The sequence below is a fragment of the Piliocolobus tephrosceles genome, chromosome 18 (genome assembly GCF_002776525.5).
Source record: "Piliocolobus tephrosceles isolate RC106 chromosome 18, ASM277652v3, whole genome shotgun sequence".
Taxonomy (NCBI): Eukaryota; Metazoa; Chordata; class Mammalia; order Primates; family Cercopithecidae; genus Piliocolobus; species Piliocolobus tephrosceles.
The window spans coordinates 35,207,096-35,232,751 of NC_045451.1; the positions used below are offsets into that span (position 1 = coordinate 35,207,096).

The window sequence follows — 25,656 nt, forward strand, 5'->3', positions numbered from 1 at the left end:
AGGAAGGAAGGAAGGAAGGAAGGAAGGAAGGAAGGAAGGAAGGAAGGGAAAAGAACAGAAAAAGAACACATCTTCAGAACTCCTAATGAAAAGGAAGTAATTTTAGGTGACTTAATTTGGAGTACAAAAACCAACTAACAACCAGCAATCATGAGTATTCTCATTGCAGTTGTAACATGAATTATTCAATCCGATCTTGCCAGTAAGTAAATTATTGCTGACAATAACTTGGGCACTCTAAGTACATTAATTCTTCCAAAATTCTCAGTCCTTCTGGAGTGAATGACCCTCTCACTTCATTATATTGGTGAACTTAGCAGCAGTGGCCCTTCCTGGGTGCCCAATGCAAATACGGCCCTTTCAGACACTCATTTTTACTACTCCCCAAACTGTCAGGCCAAGTTTATGTGATTTTGCATCTGCAGGCCATATCCTTAAACTTCTTGATATGGTTTGGCTCTGTGTCCCCACCCAAATCTCATCTTAAATTGTAATCGCATAGTTCCCACATGTTGTGGGAGGGACCCAGTGGGAGATAATTTGAATCATGGGGGCAATTTCCCCCATGCATGCTCTTCTCATGGTAGTGTAAGTCTCACGAGATCTGATGGTTTTATCAGGGGTTTCCGCTGTTTGCATCTTCCTCATTTTTTCTTGCTGCCACCATGTAAGAAGTGCCTTTTGCCCCCTGCCATGATTCTGAGCCTCCCCATCCATGTGAAACTGTAAGTCCAATTAATTTTTTTCTTCCCAGTCTTAGGTATGTCTTCACCAGCAGCATGAAAATGGACTAATACACTTCTTTTTTTATTTTTATTATTATTATTTTTTGAGACGGAGTCTCGCTCTGTCGCCAGGCTGGAGTGCAATGGCTTTCAAACTAATATAAAAGTAGAATAAAACAACTGAACATCCATATACATACCATCTTGATTCGACACCAGTATTCTGCCATATCTGCTTCATATCTCTTTATCTACCTATTCTTGCTAAATTATTTCAAAGTAATTTATATCATGACACCTCATCCCTAAATATTTTAGCATGCATTTCCAAAGAAAGGCATTTGCTTACATAGCCACAATATCACTATGACACCTGGCAAAACTGATTCTGTAATATGTCTAATGCTCAGTCCATATTCAGATTTCTCCAATCAGGGTGGAGGGTGGGAGGAGGGAGAGGATCAGGAAAAACAACTAATGGGTACTAGGCTTAATACCTGAGTGATGAAATAATCTGTACAACAAACCCCCATGACACAAGTTCACCTATACAACAAACCTGCACATGTACCCCTGAGCTTAAATAAAAGTTAAAAAAAATTCTCCAACCATCCCCAAAATATCTTCCATCATTTTCTGACAAAAATCCAGTGAAGAAATATGCATTATGTATGGTTATGTCTCTTAAATCTCTTTTAATCTAGGTCAGCCTGCTTGCCCTAGACCCTTTTTGAAAAAACAGGGCCAGCTGGAGAATGTCCCACATTCTGAATTTGTCTGATGCTTTTCTTGTGATATCATGAAACTGATTCCTCTATTCCCTGTCTCTAAGAGGGAAGTTAGTTCTAAAAGCTTAATGAGATTTAGGGTAAATATGTTTTGGCAAGCATATTACATAGATGATGTTGTGTTTTCATATTCATCAGGATCCGCACATCTGTGTGTCTCACTGTCAGTGTGGTGTTTGATTTTCTGGTGGCCATGGAACTCTCCATTGTAAAGAAAAACATCTTTTCTCAGCAAGTAAGTATTCTGTGTACAATACTTTGACACTATAGGAATGCCCAATTCCTTATACCCTTTCAACTAATGGTTTTAGCATCTATTGATGATCTTTGTGTGAATCAGCTATTTCACTAGAGGCTGCAAATGCTGATTAAACACACACCCACATACACACACACAGTTAGTTTTTTTTTTTTTTTTTTTTTTTAAGCCAGGGTCTTTGTCTGTCGCCCAGGCTGGAGTGCAGTGGTACCCTCTCAGCTCACTGCATCCTCCACCTCCTGGACTCCAGCGATCCTTCTGTCTCAGCCCCCCAAGTAGCTGGGACTACAGATGCGAGCCCGGCTAATTTTTGTATTTTTTGGACGTAGTTTCACCATGTTAGCCAGGCTGGTCTTGAACTACTGAGCTCAGTCCACCCGCCTCAGCCTCCCAAAGTGCTAAGCCACCATGCCGGTCTGGATTTTTCATTCCAAATACATTATTTGGAGTTATTATGAAATCACATAGCACTATTATGTAAAGCAGAGCTTTCCCTCATCAGCTGAGACTATTTGGTTACTCTAAATTACCATTCCTGTTATCAATAAGATCATCTTGAGTGTGTGTCTGTGAACTGTTTATTTGATTTTCTAGGATAGAAATAAGGAAATTCCTGTATGTTAGCGTTAGCCTAACCATTGATAAAGAGTAACAACGAGCTGGGTGTGTTGGCTAATGACTGTAATCCCAGCCCTTGGGGAAGCTGAGGTAGAAGATTCGCTGACTATGCTGGGCAACATAGTGAGACCCCATCTCTGCACAATATAAATGAAATTAGCTGGGTGTAGTGATACACGCCTGTAGTCTCAGCTACTTGGGAGGCTGAGGTAGGAGAGTCACCTGAGCCCAGGAAGCCGAGGCTGTAGTGAGCTGAGATCACACTACTGCACTCCAGCCTGAGTGACAGAAATAACTTTTTAAAAAATAAAATAAAATTTTAAATATTTTTTAAAAGAGTAACAATAAAAACATCACCAGGTATTTCTTATTCATAAAAACACTGAGAATTTCTAAACTGTCTTCCCATTTTTTCTTATTCTCATTCTGAATCTATGTTACAATATTTCCTTTTAAATTGAAAACATACTTCCAGGGAGCATATCTGAATCCTAAATCACAGCAACCAGATTTCTTTAAGGAGCGTGTCTTTGCCTCTCCTATTGTTTGTCTAACCCTGAGCTGAGAATCCATAGTCCAGGGGTGCCTTACTGACAGTAAAAATGACCTATTTCTTTTTTGCATTTGCTTTGTTCTTCTATCAGTCCCACCCTGTTGACATACATCTCACATCAGAGACTCAGCCACCTCTTCCCTTGCACAATCATTCCCCCTCTCAAGGCACATTTATATTCAAGGCACAGGGTCAAGGAAAAGAAAAAACCGCACTTCACAGCAGAACTTTGCCTACCACTCCAATTGAGGATGTGCTCATCTTTGCTTCAGATGGTTTCTTCCTTGTTCATACTCAGCAATAATATGCAGCCAGCAGGCAGCAAGAATGATGCTGTTTTTCTTGTTTGGTAAGCACCCACACCACACCAGTTGTTTAATATTTTTAATATCACCCCTGCATATAAGCCACAAAAATATGTTATCCTTCATACCCAAGGATGTTCCAACAGAAGGCTGTCTGTGCTACTAAGGTTGAAATAAAAACACTGTATTAGTCCATTCTCACAATGCTATGAAGAAATATTTGGGACTGGGTAATTTATAAAGGAATGGGGTTTAATTGACTCACAGTTCCACATGACTGGAGAGGCCTCAAGAAACTGACAATCATGGTGGAAGGCAAAGGAGAGAAGCAGACATCTTCTTTACAGGGTGGCAGAACAGAGTGAGCACTTACAAAACCATCAAGGTGCAGTGAGATCTCATGACAACAGCATGAGGGAAACCGCCCCCATGATTCAATTATCTCCACCTGGTTCCACCCTTGACAGGTGGGGATTATGAGGATTATAATTGAAGATGAATTTTGGGTGGGGACCAGCCAAACCATATTACACTTCATTGTTGATGAACTTTAACTAAGACTGCACTTAAATTTGGGGATAAACAGAATCACTTCTGCTTCCTCCTCCTAAACACCACTGAAAGAGTTTTTGAATGGCATAAACCCACAAAAGCAAACAGAATTGGAGAACTGATTGAAGCAAAGATATGAAAGCTGGGAAGCATAATGATGAGGAAAAGAAACAGTAGAACTGAGAAGCTGCTTTCTAAATCAGCAGTAAAGGATGTCAACAAATAATCTGAGTCACAGAAACCCCAAGAGATTTGGCAGTATCTTCTACCTTTAGAGGTGAGGGTGAGGGTGGGTTGAAAATAGGGGGTTTGATTGCCAATTTGTATATAAAAAAAGTTAGATCACAGATTTTCTCCCCCTCCAATAGTAGTGGAACTGCCTCTCCCATACCTTGGCAGAGGGTAAAATGGAGGGTCTCCAAGCTGGGAAACCCCAGGCTCAGTTGAAAACAGTGTACTGTATTGAAACAAGGAGATACTGACTATCCCTAGACTATTAGCAGCCAAACTTTTGCCCTCTAGGCAGGAGATTGCAAAAATCATCACTTGGCAATCTGACCAGCCAAAGAGAAAGACCCTAAGGATACTGATATTGGGAGTTCCCCAACACAATAACCCAGTCAAATCTCAGTACATGGAGCCCACAGTTGGCAAGCCTTTCCCATGTGCACAGAGCTTCCTGTGGGTTTTGTTAATGTGCCCCTCTCATAAACATTAGGCAGCCAAGAAGACCTACATCTGTGGAACTCTTCTAACTTGAAGACAGAACCCAACACAAATAAATGGGGAAAAATTAAAAGAATCTTGGAGAAAACAGAATTCTTCAGGGAAACGAAACTTCAAAAGTTAGTATTCTCAGAGAGATGTAAGAAAATATTGCCATGAAACAAGAAGAGTGTCTTAGTCCATTTTGAACTGCTATAACAAAATACCTGAAACTAGGTAATTTATAAAGAACAGAAGTTTCATAATTTGTCATTTTGGAGGGTGGGAGACCAAGATCCAGGCACCAGCAGGTTTGGTGTCTGGTGAGAGCTTGGTCTCTGCTTCCAAGATGGCGCATCCTCAACAGGGGGAAACAATTTGTCTTCACATGATGGCAAGTGGAAGGCAAAAAAGAGACCAAACTGCCTCCATTGTGCCTTTTTACAATGGCATTATTCTGCTCATGATGGTGGAGCCCTGGTGACCTAAACACTTCCTATAGGACTCTATACCACCCGACCCTGTTGCATTGGGGATTAAGTTTCCAACACATGAATTTTGAGGAACACATTTAGACTACAGCAGAAAGGATGCCATTTAAAAAGAACATTCCGAGAAAAACAACAAAATGCAGTAACTTGAGAATACAAAATATGATAGAAGAAATTAACACAATGGAAAGTTGAGAAGATAAAGCTGGAGAAATCTCTCACAGAGTAGGACAAGAAAGACACACAAGGCCAGGCATGATGGCCCATGCGTGTAATTCCAACACGTTGGGAGGCCAAGGTGGGAGGATCACTTGAGCCCAGGAATTCGACCAGCCTGGGCAACACAGTGAGATCCCATCTCTCCAAAAAATTAGCCAGGCATATGCCTGTAGTCCCAGCTACTTGTGAGGTGGGAGGATCACTTGACCCCAAGAAGTTGAGGCTGCAGGGAGCTGTGGTCATGCCACTGCACTCCAACCTTGGTGGCAGAGCCAGGCCCTGTCTCAATTAAAAAAAAAAAAAAAAAAGACACACACACACACACAAACACACACATAAATACACACACACACACAAAGAAATTCAAAATGAGAGATGGTTTTTTAAATGAGAACATTATTACAAGAGAGCCAACAGACAATAGGAGATCAAAAAAAACAAAAGGGGGATGCAGAGAAAACAGAAGGGAAAATATGAAAGAAATAATTCAAGAAAACTTTCCGGATTCTAGGAAATAATTTCTTGTATGTGAAATATTAATAAAAGCAAATGCTTATCTAGTACTTAACTAAGTGGCAGGCAATGTCTCAAGCATTTTACAGACATTAATTCATTTAATTCTCACAACCCTGTGAGGGTTTAACTCAGTGAATCCCTGAACCTATGCCTCAATTAACTGCTAGTGGACTCCCAAGTAAGATCGTGGTGAAATTTCAGAACGTGGAGAACAAAGAAAGGATCATGAAAGCCTCCAGAGAGAAAAAGACAGATTATGTACAATGGATCAATAAGACTTCTCAACAGCAATGTGGGACATTAAAAGAAAATAGAACACTGCCTTCAGAATTCAGATGAGAAATAATTTCTAGCATAGAAACCTATCTGTTGATGAAGACATCAATTAAGTTGGGGGATAGAATAAAGATATTTTCAACATGCAAGGCCTAAAAAATAATTACCTCTTATGTACCCTTTATCAGGAAAATGTTGGAGGATTCTCTCCAAAGGAGGAGAGTAAACCAAACCAAAGGACTATAAGGGATTCAAGAAACAGAGGTTGTGATGCAGAGAGCGAAGGACCCTCCAGGAGGACGATGGGGAATCCCAGGGTTTCCTCTATAAACTGGGTGCAGGACAAGCAGGTCAGCCTGGAGCTGATAAGAAGGATCTTACCAGCCTTCTCTCCAAGGAGATGAAACTCATAGAATGCCTGGCATGTCTCAATGTATCAAGTGTCCATCTAGACAGTTAACAGAGTTGTGACTGAATTATGGGAGAAAAAGGTGAAGTGATGAGGGAGAAAAGAAAAAAGGAGAAAAGGGAGATTTTTTTTTTTTTTTTTTTTGAGATGGAGTCTCACTCTGTCACCCAGCCTGGAGTGCAATGGCATGATCTCGGCTCACTGCAACCTCTACCTCCCAGATTCAAGCAATTCTCCCACCTCGGCCTCCTGAGTAGCTGGGATTACAGGCATGTGCCACCATGCTGGGCTAATTTTTTGTATTTTTAGTAGAAACGGGATTTTGCCATGTTGGCCAGGCTGGTCTCAAACTCCAGACCTCAGATGATCCGCCCACCTCAGCCTCCCAACGTGCTGGGATTACAGGCGTGATCCACTGCACTCGGCCAGGAGATCTTTTAACAGGGAAGCTAAATCATTACATTTATACCTTAGGAATTCAGTGCTGTTCAGCAGTATTTACCGCCTGCCATGTGTATTGTCACTGCTATGCCTCCAATATACAGAAACAAACAAGACATCTTCTTCCTTATATGTAACTAAAGGCAGTAATATGGAGGATTGGGCCATGGCCTGTGGGATCATTGATCCTGTGAATTTCAAAGACAAAATAAGAGGTGATATCAGACCGAAAACCCCAAGGGAAGAGAAAATAAGCCCCTACAAATGGCAGAGCCCGGGGTGATGAGTAGTTGCTATATTTTCTTCGAAGGCCTTTACTTTGGATCTGCTCGCTTCTAAAAGACAAGCTGCTAAAGAAGAAAGATTCTTTCATAGGGGCTCCTTCCTGCTGTCCCCATCCCATCCAGAGTGACTTCCTGTCTAAAGGAAGTCCAGAACGCTTCAGAATGCCCTAGGAAAATGGAGTCATGTAGATGGTGTGGAAAACAATCCCTCACTACAAATGTCTGTATTGATCAGCTAATGCCTTAAAGCAAGAGATTTACCTCAAAACTGCTTGTGGGCGCAAAATAAGTGCAACTCTGTGACAGCCAGGCCTGATGAATGTACTTTTCATGACATCAATAATCATATAATCATACAAGGGAGGAAATGAAGGACAAATGGAATGTACCCAGGAATCATTCTTTATGCCAGTATATTTATATAAAAAAATATAACCTGTGGCAACCAGAAAGCACTCCCCTTAGCTCCTGCACTTTGAATTTTGAACCGAGTTACTCTGTTTTAATGTCTCCTTTCTTTTGTTTTTCTGGTACTTCTATCACCTCAAAGGTCAAAACCACCAGCAAGTGTGAAGTGCAGTGAAAACTCACAGACCTCAGAGTCTGGTCCACTGGACCCAGGCCCACTGCTGGATAAAAGGTGCAGCACCCACTGGCCACTTCCATGATTTACATCGAGCTCCAAGGCCTTGCGCCCGATCACCTGAGCACCTGTGCCAACCCTCAGGTACCTACCTAAGTCCCTTGTCCTGTCTCCTCTGTTAAACCAGGGTTCCAGGGACAGAGATCATTCCAAATTTTACAGAATGTGGAAGCACCATAATTCTAGTTTATTCCTTCACTAGTTAAAATGTATTAAGTTTAAATTATCAGCATGATAAGAGAAACCAACCTTCAGTTTTAAAAGTGAAGTATTTGCAGTATGTCTATGTAACACCATGAAGTGAGTGGTCAGGACAACTCTGGAAATTAATGTTTATTAACATTCTGTGGTTGATAACAGGGAACCAATGACTAAGCATTGAAGGGTACTTTGTCTTCCACAGTGAGCCCAGCATCAGCTGTCCCCAGCCTACAATTCCCACTTGGGCCAAACTGGTCTGCTTGCCATTCTCAGAATCTACTTTTTGCCATCCTGGTTCTGAGTTTCTACTCAGGCCATTTTCCTTATGTGGAATTTTCACTTTGTCTATCAAAAGTTGAGTCATGTTTATAGACCCAGATCAAGTACTCTCTACCTCATAAAGGCTTTTAAAACCATATGTCATCAGAAATTGCCTCTTTCCCTCATATATTTTTATTCTACTTATTATTGTCTGTACCAGTTACACAGTGCTGGCTGTATCTCCATCTCATAGTTATTTATTTTTTATCCCATTGATTGTTCAGTCAGACTGCCAGTTTCCAGAGGCCAAAGATTATGGGCCATATGACGTGGATTCCCCCTCCCTCCATCATGCAGAATAAATACCCAACAGGTGCTCAAGAAATAATATTTCTGGCTGGGCACGGTGACCCATGCCTGTAATCCCAGCACTTTGGGAGGCTGAGGTGGGCAGATCACCTGAGGTCAGGAGTTTGACACCAGCCTAGCTAACATGGTGAAACCTTGTCTCTACTAATAATACAAAACTGAGCCAGGCATGGTAGTGGGCAACTGTAATCCCAGCTACTCAGGAGGCTGAGGCAGGAAAATTGCTTGAACCTGGAAGGCGAAAGTTGCAGTGAGCCAAGATCGTGCCACTGTACTCCAACCTGGGAGACAGAATGATACTCTGTCTCAAAAAAAAAAAAAAGAAAAGAAAAGAAAGAAAGAAATACTACTTCAGCTGGGCATGGTGGCTCATGCCTGTAATCCCAGCACTTTGGGAGGCTGAGGCAAGTGAATCACTTGAGTCCAGGAGTTTGAGACTAGCCTTGGCAACATGGTGAAAACCCAGCTCTACCAAAAATACAAAAATTAGCCAGTCTTATAACCTAGTCTCAGAATAAATAGATATTTTTTAAAAAGAAATACTACTTGGACACATGAGTAACCTTTAGGTGCAGGGCTACTGACTTCATGTTAAATGGCCTGCTTCCTTAACATCCAGGAATTATTTATGAAGGTGAATCTGCTTTGTTGAAAATTTTAGCATTTTATAATCATCATTAGTTCTAATCAATAGAGAAAAGCTGCATCAACTTGGGCAATGGAAATAAGATGCTATATTTTAATATTTAGTGAAAATAATGGAAACAATGAGTTTAGGGGATGATTCATGGAACCCACATGGCTAGGCAGTACTTTTGAAAATCAGCTGACAGATGTGGACTCCAGAGACCCCACTTCTCATTCTGAGCAGTGAGTTCAGAAGCATGAGGCTGGAGGATCCTGCAGGAGACTCTGCAGCTATCAGTTCAGTTTATGTCCTACTGATGTTTGGGTTGAGAGCATCATTTCTTTATAATGAAGAATGAAAATTACTTCTAATTGCTACAATATCAACAAAGAAGATATATTCCTCAATTACTCTTGCCAGAAAATATATTACCAAAATTGAGAGGAAAAAAATGGGAAGGCTGGCTCTGTTTCCAGCAAAAAGATAAACTAGCTTCTCTTGTTATACAGTCCCTTAAAAAGTTCAATTAATTATAGGAAATACCTCTTGAATGCACAATTGAGCCCTCAAGGAGACAGGGCCAAAATTCTCAAGGGCCAAAAATAAAGAGGAAGCTGAAAATGAAAGCTGGGCAATTGAAGCTATGGCCGATTAGGGGTGTTTGTCTCTTGGTTATGAAGGTTTGAGTTTTAAAGGCTACATGTGGAATGGCATAGAAGGTCCTGGACCCATTCAAGATGGGAGGTGGTGTCAAGGCCCACCACATAAAGACTCAGTATTGCTGAAGGGTGCATGCCTACTGTGAAAGGGTTGATTAGGAAATCTCCCCACTAGCAATGAAAGACACTAGGGAAATTTGTCTGCCTTGCACTTTGGGGTGGCAGAAAGTGTTCACTGGTAAGTTAGGACCACAGATCTCCTCTTATTGGCATGGTCCAAAAAATTCTGAACAGAGAAATTAGCTAAAAGTGGCATAAAGACTGACACAGTAAAACAAACATTCTCCGGAGGAACCCATGCAAGAATCCCACAGAGAGCACTTCATTAATGTAAGCTCACAATCTAAAGTTACAAAACACTAGCCGGGCGTGGTGGTGCACGTCGGTGGTCCCTGAGGTGGGAGGATGGCTTGAGCCTTGGAGGCAGAGGTTGCAGTGAGCTGAGACTGTGTCACTGCACTCCAGCCTAGAGTTAGACGGCCTCTCAACAATGAATGAGACCCCCTCTCAAAAATGAATGAACAAATTAATTAATATAAAATTACAAAACACATAATAAACCATCATAAATGAGAGCTGGCAGAAAAAAAACTAACAACAGAAATAGACTCCACTGACAGAGTGCAAAATAAATTATGTTTATGAACAAAAATATGAACAAGACTTTCCCTTTGGCCAAGACGAAGTAGCCCATTCTTCTCTAGTTCACCGTCTTACAACTAAAAATCCCCGGATATAATACAATAAATAAACATGGAGAGACCTTGAATGGTGGAAAGATGAGGACTGGCTAGCTAGGGGCCCTGGGACTTGAGGAATGGCGTGGCAGTGAGTTCTCTGGGTTTTCTCTTTACTTCCCATATACCCCAATAGAATGCAGGAGAAGCCTGCAATTCAGAACTGCTAACATACACAGATTCAAACACCCTACGACAAGCCTGTTCTCACTAGCCAAAGGACTGAGGAGAGGTGGTCTACCAGAACAGAAAAGCTTTTTGATAATACCTGCCCTGCTCCAGCTAAACACTGGAGGAATAACTGCCCCCCCAACCTTAGAGTGTCCATGGGACCCAGCAGGGCACTGAGTCATGGTAGTGGGAAAAGGTATGGTTCAACAGGCTGGTACCAGATTAAAAATACTCGAGAAAAAGAAAAGTCAAATAAATTATGGTACACACATACAATGGAGTTTTATGTGGGATTAGGCAGATTTTCAAAGTTGTCCAGAATAGATTAAATGAAGGAAAGAAAACAGGCCATGGAACAAATATGACTTGAAATGTATGACAGGACAACACATTTTTGTTGCTCCGTGTATGTGTTCTACACACACACACGTAAGAGTCTGGAGAGACTTACATCATTTTCCAGGGTATAGTTACAGGGGACTATTCACTTTTTTAAACTTTTATTTTAGGTTCGGGGTACATGTACAGGTTTGTTATATGGGTAAACTTATGTCACGGAGGTTTGTTGTACAGATTATTTCATCACTCAGGTACAAAGCCCAGTACCCAATAGCTATTATTTTCTGCTCCTCTCCCACCTCCCACCCTCCACCCTCAGGTAGGCCTCAGTGTCTGTTGTTCCCCTCCTTATGTCCATGAGTTCTCATCATTTAGCTCTCACTTACAAGTGAGAACATAAGGTATTTATGTATTTAGTTTTCTGTTCCTGTGTTAGTTTGCTATGGATGATGGCCTTCGGTTTCATCCATGTTCCCGCAAAAGACATGATCTCGTTCTTTTTATGGCTGCATAGTATTCCATGGTGTATATGTACCACATTTTCTTTATCCAGTCTATCATTGATGGGCATTTAGGTTGATTCCATGTCTTTGCTATTGTGAAGACTATTCGCTTTCAAACAATAATAAAGCATATAAATTATGATTTTTATAATAAACAAGTATTACTTTTCTAAACAACCAAAAGAGTAAAAACTGTTTTTCTCTTGGGAACAAAAAAAGTTACTAGAGAAGGATATGGAAGCAAAAGATGATAAATAACTAAACCATTTTCCCCAGAAGGGTAGATACAAAGATGGTAATACTTGAGTCATAGTGGTGAAATCAGAAGTATTTTTTTCTAGTTCTCAGATTTTCTATAAAATGGTTATAATAATTTTATAATGCTTTAAATTTGGTTTGAAATGTATGATTCACATGTCATCCTACACCCTGTTAAGAAGAAAAGGTAATGCCAGAATAACCAGGTAGAAAGTTGTTTTTGTCTGATGAGATCAAACAAACAGTAAGGTGTGAATGAAGCAAGAGCAAGGCTTAGTAACCTCCTGCTAGTCATCATGTGCCTGCCCCACTAGACCTACCAAATCCCGCACAGTGTACTTCTTTCCTGGTCATATGGGTTTCACCCGTAAAACACACATGGAAGATCATGGGCTTGATATTATTGCGTGGGATAGTGAAGTTTTATACATAAGTAATTCCAAGCAAAATGATTTGACCACTAGTAGGCACAAAAATACTATTAAAGATGAAAAACAGGCCGGGCGCAGTGGCTCACGCCTGTAATCCCAGCACTTTGGGAGGCCAAGGCGGGTGGATCACGAGGTCAGGAGTTCAAGACCAGCCTGGCCAAGATGGTGAAACCCTGCCTTTACTAAAAATACAAAAAATTAGCTGGGCATGATGATGGCACCTATAATCCCAGCTACTTGGGAGGCTGAGGAAGATAATTGCTTGAATCCGGGAACAAAAAACAAAAAAAACCTACAGGCAGGACTGAATGCAATTGCAATGAAAAATGCATTCATCAGATCAGGATGAGGTAATATAAACTAATGTCTTCCAAAAGGTTTTCACATGGAACACTGCTCTTATGAGATGCTCCTTGAGGAAAGGAGTGCGATCAGATAAGTGTGGAAAGTACTGCTTTATCTTATCTTTCATAGGAGTCACAAAGCACAATAGCATGCTTTTTTGTTTGTTTGTTTTTTTAAGAGACAGGGTGTTGCAGCTCTGTTGCCCAGGCTGGAGTGCAGTGGCGTGATCATAGATCACTTCAGCCTCAAACTTCTGGGCTCAAGCAATTCTCCTGCCTCAGCCTCTTGAGTAGCTGGGACTACAGGCATACACAACGACGCCTGACTGATTTTTTAACAATTTTTATTGTAGAAACAAGTTCTTGCTATGTTGTCCATGCTGGCCTCAAGCAATCCTCCTGCCTCAGTCTCACAAAACACTGGGATTACAAGCATGAGCCACCGTGCCAAGCCTGCAAATAGTATTATTTATGTATTTATTTATGTATTTATGTATTTATTTATTTATTTATTTATTTATTTATTTATTTATTTATTTATGTTTTGCAATACAAAAAGAGTTGAATAAACACAAGCCTGGCCATGCCACATGGGAAATGGAGTCATTACTCAAATCAATCTCCCCCAAATTTTGGAGGCTAGGCTTTTCCAAGGATAGTTTGGTGGGCAAGTGAATGGGAGTATGGAAAGTGGTCCTCTTCTGGGGGTGGCCACAGGACTGGTTGGTGGGTTCAGGTGGAGCCATGCGTCATCAGAAATGCAAAAGCTTTAAAAGACACCTCTAAAGGCCAACCTTAGTTAGGTTCTACAATAGTGATGTTATCTGCAGGAGTAACTGGGGAAGTTGCAGATTTTGTGACCTCCAGAATAATGGCTGGTAACAACTTAACCGACTTCAGACTTCTCTCATCCTCCTAACCTGGTGGTCTTCCATTAGCTTTAGGAAGGCCATATAGTTTTCAAAAAGGGTTATGATCATTGAAACTATAAATGAAACGTCTCCCAAAGTTAGCTTGGCTTGAGCCCAGGAATGATTAAAGGCAAGATGGAGGTTAGATCAGATCTCTTTCACTGCCATAATCTTCTCACTGTTATATAATTTTTGCAAAAGCGTTTCCAGCAATAAAAGTACTATTTCACACATTTTACAAAAACAAAGGACCATGGGGACATTGCTGGGGACTCTCCATGAGCCAAGGAAGAGTCCCAGGAAATCAAGGGGCTGTAAAGCTTAAGTGCCATTAATTCCAAATTAGTATCACTGCTGGTGATAGCACAGGAGGAAACACAAAGCAAGAACGCAGCATAGGGAGCTGGGGCCGGGGCTGCAATTCTAAATAGGATGCTGAGTGGATGGCATCAGAGCAGACACCTGAAGGTGACCGACAGAGCCCTGCAGGTATCTGAAGGGGAGCGGGATGGTAGTGGGGGTGCCGCTGCATTCCAGATTGTGGACTCAGGTCTAAGTGTGAGTGCAAAAGCCCAGAGGCGGAGCCACAATGGTATTTGTTTGTTTGTTTGTTTTTGTTTTTGTTTTTGTTTTGAGACAGAGTCTTGCTTTGTTGCCCAGGCTGGAGTGCAGTGGTGGAATCTAAACTCACTGCAACCTCCACCTCCTGGGTTCAAGCCATTCTCCTGCTTCAGCCTCCTGAGTAGCTGGGACTACAAGCACATGCCACCACGCCTGGGTAATTTTTGTATTTTTAGTAGAGGTGGGGTTTCATCATGTTGGCCAGGCAGGTCTTGAACACCTGACCTCAAGTGATCTGCCTACCTCAGCTTCCCAAAGTGCTGGGATTACAGGCATGAGCCACTGCACCTGGCCCACAATCGTATTTTAAAGACATTGAGCAATGCTGCCGGGGGAAACCAGTTGAACTATCTTTAACTTGCCATCTCCTGAACATACCAGGCCACTAGATCTCATTTTTTGTACAATGCTTGCTGACCTGTGGCAGACTGCTTTTGGGAAAATGTTGATCTAGTCAAGGCACAATCAAGGCTAGAAGGCAGGGAGGACAGCTTCTCCCTGAAGCCCAGAAATGAATGTGGTTACTATGGAAAGAACAAAGGTTACATCTCCTGATCCCTCCAATCACATGCATGCATTGCTATAGCAATGTCGCAGCAGCAGGAGAGGCTTCATGTGGGAAGAAGTAGGTTAACATAGATAACAGAAAGACATCCCTGTTAGCAATTGCCCCGGCGGGTTTCAAATTTGGCTGAAAAAATAAGTTGAAGTCACCAGGCGATGGCACAGGTGAGCCACTGCTGACTGACACCTCTTTTCCTTGGTGATTTTCCCTGCAAGTGAATCAGGACCATTTTATTCCAAATGCAATCATCTCTTAGATCTTAAGTTTTCTTCTAAATGTTAGGGATTTTTAAATCCAGATTTTGGTATACCAGGTATTTGATTTTTAAGAGAGTTGCTGGAATTTATAGCCCTTTTACAAACAAGGAAAACATGAGTTTCAGCATGCTTCATACATTCAGTCTTCACACCTTATTTGTACAAACTCCCAGAGAGTTATATAGGCATTTAAAGATGACATTTGCCTTAATGTGCCTGTTTAGTATTTTGTTTCCTGACTCTTAGGCTTGAGTTTGTGAATACTCAACAATCAAGGCACATCAAATTAGTCCTAACTGTGTTTACTACATTTCTTACATGGCTATTACTTTAAGTGGTAATATTAAAGCTGCAGCATTTGTTATTCCTCTTCTTACTTGTTTATACATCAATTGACACACATGAGCTGTTCTTTCTTCTGGTCTTCTCTGTGACTAGACTAGGGAAGGTGCTGTTTGGAGGAGAAGCGCTGAATAAACAAAGGCTGCACACCTGTCACTGCTGGGAAGGGAGAAAATGATTGCCCCTTTGAGACAGAATCGATGTGTCTAGAGAAAATGGTGGTAAGTTAACCAGCAGTAAAGAATAGCCTAGTGCCCCAGAAGATGCAATAGATGAGAACTGCCACTAACTGTAAGGAATTTCTTTGGGGATTTTAAGACTGGGTCTTTACATCACTTGGTATGATTTAGTTATTTCCCCTAGAAGGACAGACTGCTTAAATCAGATAAGTCTATTCCCTCATCTAAGACCCTGAAGCCAAGAAAAAGATCTGTCCCAACATTCTTGCTAAAAAATACACTATTTTCTCATAGAAGGACTTCAGCAGTACGTCACACGGGGCTTAAGAAACGTCTAAACCCTCTGCTACAGTAACCTGACTTCCGGAAATCTGTTCTAAGGAAACAACCAGAAGTTTAGTCAAAGATTTTTTTGCGAGGAAATTCATTTCAGTGTTATTTCTAACAGAGAAAGTTTGAGATCATCATGTATGTGCAACATGGAAGGAATCATTAACGAAATGATGGTATATTCGTGTGTGAGAATTTTGGCCAGCCATTACAAAATCCAACTTTCAAGGATGATTTAATGACATTGGAAAGTTCTTACTGTCATGTTAAGTAATGAAAGCAGGACACTAGTGGGAATACAAAGTGGTACAACTTCTGCGGGGGAACTTGGCAGGCTCTACCATACTTTCATGCACATTAGCCCTTTGACCCAGCAAAATCTATTTCAAGGAACCTGCCCCAAAGATACACTAGCAAATACACAAAGTGTGGTCTCCACACTGCTGCTCACTGCAGCATTCTTTTTAATAGCAAAAGAGTAGGATTAACCCAAATGCCTATCATTAGGTGGCTAGTGGGATAAATTATTATATACACAAAATGGAGTCCTGCGCAGCTATAAAGAGAGCAAGGAAGAACTTTATGTACTTATTTGGAAAGATTGGCAAGATATTTTGTTAAGATAAAATCAAGACAAAGAAAAATTTATGTAATAAGCTATGCTTTGTGTAAGAAAACCAAGTTCAGTTATTTTATGTTTTTTTTTTTTTTTTTTTTTTTTTTAAAAAAACCTTGTGAGTTTAGCTGTGGAATATGTGTCAGCTTGTCTCTATGTGATGTTTATCAAATCCTTAGATGAGTCCAGTGGTCCTCAATTGGGGGTGATTTTGCCTACAAGGAAACATATGGCAATGTCTAAAGACATATTTTGGTTGTCACAACTGCTGGGGAGGAGATGCTCCTGGCATCTAGTGGATAGGGGGCCAGAGATGCTGCTAAACATCATCAATGCACAGGACAGTCCCACCGCAAAGAATTATCTGGCCTGAAAACGTCAGTAGCTCTGAGGTTGCGAAATCCCACATTAGCTCTTTCATCGTAGTTAGGCCAGGTCAGTACCGTTTTCTATGTCAGAATGTCACTGTCAAGATAGTATTGGTGCTATTACTGAGAAATTCTGATATATACACATATGCAGTATTTGTACATATTGGGATAAAGTGAATATTAATTATATTAATGCTAAAAACTGAGATTTTCACAATTAGAGAAAAGATACAAATATAAAATCAAATATATTAATCCTAAATTTGAATGGGAAATACTAACATGAACTCATTATTTGCCTCTTGTTAAGGATATGTATTTCCTAGCTCTGTATCAAAAGGCCTAATTGTGAGACTGTGATCTCTGAATATTAATATCATTTACCACTAAAGGCACCAGGGCTTCACGAATAAATGGCTGATTCCAGAAGCAAAATGTACAAAATGGACCTGAGTCATCCTGCACAAATAAGAAAGAAACTTGGCCTTGACCACGCCTAACAGTAGGAGAAGACTAAGGAACAGAACCCCCAAGTTGAAGTTCTATTCTTAAATTCCAAGGGTGAAATAAATGTTGGGAGGCAATTGTCCATTTCTGCCACAGCAGCATGAGGGAGACAAATGAGTCTCTGGATCAGTACTCTCTCATATGGTAGCACCAGCCACATGTGGCTTTTGGGTATTGAAACTCAGTTATTCCAAACTGAGGTGTGATGTAAGTGTAAAATATATGCTGGATTTCTCCAATTTAGTATGAAAAAAGAAACTACAATATCACAGTAATTTTTATACTGATATTAAAATAATGTTTTGAAAATACTGTGTTAAGTAAAACATGTTATTAATATTAATTTCACCTATTTCTTTTTACTTTTTTAAAAAAATGTAGCTACTAGAAAACCTAAAAGTATGCATGTGCCTCACAATACATTTCTATTATATTTCTATTAGACAGTGCCACTGTCGAATAACCAATTACAGGGTCTTCTGAAAGGTCCCAGGCTTGGGAAATGGGACACACATGGGAAGTTTAGCAAGGCAGAGAGAAAAAAAAGGAATAAAAAAGTTCAGAAAGGAAGGAAGAGAGGAAGAAAGTGATGGATAGAGAGGAAGAGGGAGGGATAAAGTGATGGAGGGAAGGAGGAAAAGAAAGAAGAGGAAGGAAGGAAGGAAGGAAGGAGGGAAGGAGAGAAGGAGGGAAGGAGGAAGGAAGGGCTACAGAATGGGAGAAATTATTTACAAATCATATATCCAATAGAGGGCATGTATCTGGAATATATTTTAAAAGTCTTATAACTCAATAATAAAACGAAAAATTTTTAAGTGAACAAAGGATTTGAAAAGACAGTTCTCGGGGCCGGGTGCAGTGGCTCAAGCCTGTAATCCCAGCACTTTGGGAGGCCGAGATGGGCGGATCACGAGGTCAGGAAATCGAGACCATCCTGGCTAACATGGTGAAACCCCGTCTCTACTAAAAAATACAAAAAACTAGCCGGATGAGGTGGCAGGCGCCTGTAGTCCCAGCTTACTCGGGAGGCTGAGGCAGGAGAATGGCGTAAACCCCGGAGGCGGAGCTTGCAGTGAGCTGAGATCCGGCCACTACACTCCAGCCTGGGTGACAAAGCGAGACTCCGTCTCAAAAAAAAAAAAAAATGAACAGACAGTTCTCCCAAGAAGATATGCAACTGGCCAATAAGGACATGAAAAGATGCACAGTATCATCTGTCTCAGAGAAATGCAAATCAAAACCATTTCTCATCCACTCAGATGGCTACAATAAAAGAGACATATAATAACAAGTGTTGACAAGGTTGTGGAGAAATCGGAACCCTCATCCTTTGCTTGTGAAATGTGAATTTGCTTCATGTGAAATGGTGCAACATCTTTGGAAAACAGTTGGGCTGTTCCTCAAATAATCAAACGTAGAGTGGCCATATGACCCAATAATACTACTCATAGGTATAAGAACAGGCAAATCTACAAGAATATAAAACAGATCAGTGATTGCCTAATGCTGAGGTGGGCATAGGGGAAATGGGATGGTTGCTAACAAGTACAGGGTTTCTTTTTGGGGTAAAGAAAAATGTTCTAAAATGGATTGTGGTGGTAGTTGCACAACCCTAAATATACTCAAAACCATTGAATCGTATACTCTAAATGGGTGAATTGGGTGGTATGTGAGTTATATCTCAATAAAATTTTAGGGGGAAAAAAACAAAACTAATGGGGTTGTACCAAACAAGTCATGAGCTTGTAGTGAAAGAGAGAAAGAAGCTGATGGCTGACTCATTGGTCGCCACTGAAGGTCGCTGTGGCATCAACCCACAACTAAAAAAGAGAAAAAATCCTGCTTTTCTAGTATGAACTACATTTCAGGGTTACCAAATAACCTTACTGGAAGAGAGAAAGTTCTGTAATCAAGAATACTTCCAGCTGTTGATCAGAAGAAATGATAGACTCGTACGCCTGGTGAAATAACTGATTCAGGCAGAGGTCATCAATGGATGCTAACACCATTGATGGGAGCTGTACAGGCAAGGAACCAGGCTGACACACCTGAACCCAGCGATCAATCTTAGCATCACTAAAGTAGAGCAACAAGACATCACATACGTCTAGGTATAATGCAACGTGATGTGCACAGCATCACCTATGAAGTATGTTTGCCAAAAAATTCTATTGACCCTGAATATAAATAATCTAACCTTTAGTCTAATTACAGGAGTAAGAACAACCCCACTACCATGAGGATACAACGAGCCTAATCCAGAAAGTGTGGACATCCTGCAAGACAATCCCTCTGGCAGGCAATAAGTCAATGGCAAGTGGAGGAAAAGAAAGGAAAAAAAAAAAAAGAGACTGAGGCGGGTGGATGTTCTGATTTGAGGTCAGAAGTTCGAGACTAGCCTGGCCAGCATGGTGAAACCCCATCTCTACTAAAAATACAAAACAATTAGCTGGGCGTGGTGGTGGGTGCCTGTAGTCCCAGCTACCTGGGAGGCTGAGGCAGGAGAATGGCTTGAACCCGGGAGGCAGAGGTTGCAGTGAGCCGAGATCACGCCATTGCACTCCAGCCTGGATGACAGAGCAAGACTCCATCTCAAAAAGAAAAAGAAAAAGAAAAAAAGGCAGTCTGTTCTAGATTAAAAGAAACTTAAGGGAATGACCAGTTACACAGTGCAAACCTTGTTTGGATACCAGTTCAGTAAGTCAATGGTAAAGAGAGTTTTGAAACAAATTGGGAAATCTGAATATAAAGAGTAAAGAATCACTGTTAATTATGTTAGGGTGATAATGACTTTGTAGTAATGTAAAAAAAAAAGTCCTGATTTTTCTTCGACATGTACATTTGAGAAATAACATTATAGTTGAATATGATTTAAGATATTGCAGCAAAGAAGTGGCAGGGGGTGGTGCTGGAATAGATGAAATAAATTGAGCAAGATGGTGTTAGTTATTAAAATGGGGAGATGGTGGGTTCATTCTGCTTTTTTCCTTTCCTTGGTGTTTTTTTGGAATTTTTTATAATAAAACATTTTTTTAAATCCTAACAATGCTCAGGATATATGAGTTAGAACATACTGGTTTTAAGGCACATCGTAATGATGCAATCGATGATATAAGGAACATAAGCTCAAAAGCACATGTGTATTTGCCAACTGACACATTGAGAAGCAAATTTTTGGAAAAGCCCTTCTAAGTTTATTCAGTTTTTATTTGTTTTTTTTGCTTTGTTTCTGGTTTTTTGACCTCTGTGAAGCATTTTATTTGGGCTTAGGAAAATTGAAGCAGCACAATAACTTTCTCAACAAATTCCTAGGTATTCACTGGGGTAGAAGGTCCTCTATTCTTCCAGAAAATATGTAGGTCTCCCCAGGGCACAGACCTTCTCACATTCATGCCTAAAGACTTACAGTTTTTCTCCCTCCCCAGCTGACTCTAATATTCACCCCCAGTGGTTATGATCAACCTTGTTTTAAACCAATGAAGAAAAGAAGATTCCTTCCCTAAAAGTTTCCATGATCACATTTCAATGACGGTTCTCTCTTTGGACTCCACTTTGACATTATTGTATATAGCTCCTATATCTTTAAGTTGTAAAATGCTGATCACCTGAGCAAGTAGAGAAAGTATTCTAGATTCAAGGGGAGGTGGAGCCAGGTTTAAATTATGAGTATATTTAAAATAACAGATTACAAATGAACGTTATGATTTTTTTTTCAATGACTTCTGGTTTGGGAGTCCCAGATAATTAGTATGCACTACAGAAGACTTTCTCTTTTCATCTTTGAATGTAGAGCAAGAGATGGGTGTGAGGGGAATGAGGTCACAAGTCCCAGCTGGGCTACAAGAGTTGTTGATGTTGGTGGATTGCCCTCTCTTGACCTTGGTGCCCCTCTGAGAATGGGAAGAACAGCATTCCCTTTATCTATCTCCTGCTTCGCCTGAAGTTTGAAAGAAATAATGTATGTGAAAACGTTCTCAGAACTATAAAGGGCTTATAGTTATTTTTTAAATATATTCTCCAAGTAGATATTGTTTTTCCCTAATCAACATCTCTTATTTCCCAATTCCACATCTAGAATTGTTCTTAAACCACTCTGGGACATGGTTTAAATAAGACTCTGAGAATAGATTATATTTTCCACTAGAGATTATTTACCTTTCTATTTACTCTGCAGCATTAAAGAGAAGATTTTTCCTCCTAACTTAAAAAAGCTTAATTTTAATACTATAAAATTCAAACATATTATTTGAGTCCTGGAGATTTTAAGCATTTTGTAGTTCTATGCCAAAGTCCTACTTAATTTAAACATACTATGTAATTTGACTTTAATCTCGAAATGTCCATTTTAAATATTGTTAGTGGTTGCCCTGGCCTGTGTTCCCTCTGTTAAGGCAGATCTTTCATGGTACAGACAGCAAGGATTGGGGACCTGAACACTAAAGCCTTCACATTAATCTTCCAGGGCTGCAGCCAAACAACACGGCTTTGCCTGGAGTGGTCAACATAAAATTTTTATTTGTACTTAGTGACTCCTGAAAATGTATTCAAAATGTACTCTCTTGGTCTCTTACCACGGCAGGTTAGAAGCTGCTAAGACAAACACAAGATCTTCTGAGCGTGCCAGCCCATCCATCTGCACCAGTAACTCTGTCTTCATCCGCAAGCTTCCTTCATGTTCTCCCCTACAGAGAGAGAAGACATGATTCTCCCGTGTCAGAGCCTTTGCCCTCATGACAAGAGCAGCATTCACAGCAATGTCCCTGTGACTGTAGAACAGTTTCTGTTCTGATGGCCAGTGGAGCCATTCATACTAGAATTAGAGAAAATGAGCAATTTGCTATTATTTTCACATAGAGCATGATAGAAAGCAAGTAAATGAATATAATGATGGTATTTGAAAGAAAACCAAAGGCAGGCAGTGAGCTGGAGAAAATAACTGAAGGGTCCACAGTCCCATTGGTAGATTAAATGCAGCCCAATTGTGTCTACCTGCAGCATTATTTACCTCTTTAAAAATGACATAATTGAGACTAATCCCTTTCACTTACATCGCACACAGGAAAGTACTTTCACACCCTCAGCCTCCTGAGTAGCTGGGGCCTCAGGCGCAAGACCCCTGCCTGGCTAGGTATAAGTTTTTTTAGTATCTATGCCCCTTAATACTCAACTACCTTTTCCTAAGAGAGAAGACCCTCTCTCGGTATATATATATGTGTGTGTGTGTGTATATAGTTTATTGTATATTATAAGCAGAATATATAATTAGCATTTGCCCATATATGTGCTATATGTTTATCATTCGCCCATAACTATAATTCCTTTAACATAATACGATCAAAGAAGTCTTCAGAGCACCCATCCTTATTTCCTGATCCTTTGAAGACTCTAATTTTAGAGTCTTTGATCCCAGACAAGGAAATGGAAATTCGGGGCAGAACCTGGAGCACACACAGATGAAGAGTTTTCACATTAGCCTGAAGAAGGCTGTGGGAAACCGGGGATAGAGATCGACAAAGCACATGTAACAACAAGTGCATAGGGAGACCTGGTCTTTGCAGAGTGACTATGAGGGTCAGCAGGTGCATTCCCATCTGGGTGCCTGTGCAGTTGCCTGCTCCTGTCAGGCCTAGTATAGAAAGCAGAGTGCTCCAGCCTAGGGCTGACAAGCACCAGCTCCAGTTAAGCCATGGAAAATGTCCTGTTGCAATCAATTACATGAATCCCGTAGATTACTTGGGTACATCTTTATGGTTGCTTTTCCCTGCCAGGTAAATGGCTTCCAATGAGTAAAATTTCCTAAATTATATTCTACTTATACTTCCAACAAGCTAATTAATTGCGTTTTATTACTATTACTTCTGCCTTGATGATAGACCATTAAAGGTCATTAATAAATGCAGCTGTGTTGAGATTTCCCAGAGATCTGTTTTTTCAAGCCAGGGGTGCCAGATTTAGTAAAAAGCTTCAGTGGAAAATACCTCTGATCAAGACAGAAAGCTGATCTTAAAAACGAATAAACAAAAAGCACAACACTATGCAGGCTTTTGGAAGCACAAACAGAAGGCTTATTACAGTCTGAGAAGTGTTCCTTCCTGCTGAGGACATTCGGTGACACTCAATCTTTAGAGATAATATATGTGACATATTTAAAGTCAGCCCTGCTGAGCCATAACCTGATGACACAGAGAAGTGGTGTTTTCCCAGGCTTCACACACCGTCGAGGACTGCCTCTCGGGAGTGAAGTACAGACGTGGCCCTGCACAGTGGCTCAGTGGGCAAGCCTCATTCCCCAGGGGCAGCCCCTCTGGCTCCAGAGGAGGCTATCACAGTGGCTATTTTCAGCCAGCAGGACTGATATGGCAGCCTGGGATCCTGGGGCTAGAGGATCTTCAGGCCTGAAAACCACTCTGTGGGGAACGGGGGAAGGGAGGATGGCATTTCCTCCGGTTATAAAAACTACTTAAATCAGCTATTCAGTTAACAGGATCTAATTTAAAGACCTTTCCATGTGTCTGCAGAAAATTTGTGGGCTTATTAATAGGCTTATTCTGCTAGTAAATGTCGATGGGCTTCTGACCATCAAACACACTTACAAGAGGGGAGAAGCGATGACAAAAAAAAAAAAAAAGCAACAACAATAACAACAAAAACCCCAACCCTGTCTGTTACCCAGGAGCTGTGCCTCTCTGACTCATCACCGACTCCAGCTCGTCCAGGAAGATCGTGGATGGGGCGTGGTAACGGGCAAGTTCAAATAACACCTGGATGGGGGAAAAGCAAGCAAGTGTTCAAGCTCATAGACTTAAAGTCCTCAGATGCTCCCAGAGAGTAAAAACTTAGAATGACTGTAATAATAAGCATTTATGCTGCACTCTGTTATTTCACAATAACTTTATAATCATTACAATTATTTCTCCCTACCTCCACCCCGTGGGGTTGGACGGTCCAATTATTTCCATTTATAACTTGATAAAATTAGAGGCAGAGGGTAGGTGGTTACTCCAGGGTTACTAATCATAAATATGAGAGCTTCAGATGAAATTTGGTTCCCAAGCTTGCAGTCGGCTAGTTAACCCCTGAAACACCCTGCTAATAGTATGTTCCATGTGGACACAAGAGCCTTGGAACATGTATAATCATTTGATAATTCTTCCCTTAATCTTTGGGAACAATGGGAGGTTATTCTCAGAAGAAAATATTTCAAGGATTGGGTTCCTGTCATGGGTAACAAGGCTGACAAATTTAGTCCCTTCGTGTTCCCCAAATTACTCCACAGCCTTCCCACACTACCTCAACAAGGCTGTTTGGTAGGTTCAGGTACTAGAAGGCGATTCTCGACTGAATACGATGTTCTATTTGAGAATAAAATAAAATATTATAGACTGAACAAGAACAGGAAAGCAACCAGCAAAAGAACAGATATATAAAAACAAAATAAAGAGCTCTAAAGGGAGATGTGGTGGTGATGAATAGAATATAACAACCTAAACCTTTTTTTTTTTAACCCTGAAACTGATCTCTTGAGCATCATATACAATCCTTCACCGGTTGATGGGAAAAAACAGTGGAGATTTAGAAAAGAATAGAAATTCTTTAATAGGCATGGGGGATTTATTCTCCATGTCACTTAGCACTAGCAAACCATCACAGACTCAGAGGGAAAGGGTTCTGAAAAAGTCAGGTTGTAGTTTTCACGAGCAGCAGCAGCTCATCCCTTACAGGTCTCCGTCACCGAACGAGAAATACCTCACCTTCCCCACTGCTCATGGGTACATTCAAGCGCATGCACCAGCATCTCCCTGTTACAGAATCCTGTTTTATTAGAACAATTGACTGAGTTTAATGAACTGAGAGAACAATGGCAATGCTGGGGCATTCATCACAATGCCTTCCAGATACAATGGAGACCACTAATTCAGGGCAAATAACTTTCTGTCCTTGTCACACACACACAAAGAAGCCCAAATACACCTGATATTAAGGGTGACTACAACAGTGGCAATCTACCCAATGAGAAATGAAATATTAGAATATAAAACCCACACATGTTTTTAAGGTGCTCACTAAAGGCAGAAGAGACCAAGAGCCTCTGCTAGACCACACACCCAGTTGGAAGGAGAACCACGCCTGGAATCTAGGCATTCATACTGCTCACTGCATTGCTCATTCCACTTGCAGGGAATATACAGAATCATGGGTAAGTGTTTCTGGA

General features: G+C 40.8%; 1 protein-coding gene and 1 long non-coding RNA gene across 4 annotated transcripts in view; one reads left to right on the top strand and one right to left on the bottom strand.

The window, feature by feature from the left end:
* The window catches only part of LOC111539685, a 21,950-nt gene extending 2,102 nt beyond the window's left edge, over positions 1-19,848 (top strand). Inside the window, exons 3-5 of the long non-coding RNA XR_002730750.1 lie at positions 1,652-1,748; positions 7,692-7,868; positions 19,659-19,848. This is a non-coding gene — a long non-coding RNA (uncharacterized LOC111539685). The remainder of the gene's footprint in view (positions 1-1,651; positions 1,749-7,691; positions 7,869-19,658) is intronic.
* KATNAL2 (katanin catalytic subunit A1 like 2) overlaps positions 1-25,656 on the bottom strand; it is a 91,124-nt gene that overhangs the window by 3,310 nt on the left and 62,158 nt on the right. For all 3 annotated transcript variants that reach the window (XM_023207596.1, XM_031934497.1, XM_031934498.1), the window contains 2 exons: positions 24,114-24,205; positions 22,016-22,126 (listed from right to left, as the gene is read on the bottom strand). In XM_023207596.1, coding sequence (XP_023063364.1) covers positions 22,016-22,126; positions 24,114-24,205 — 203 coding nt within the window. The remainder of the gene's footprint in view (positions 1-22,015; positions 22,127-24,113; positions 24,206-25,656) is intronic.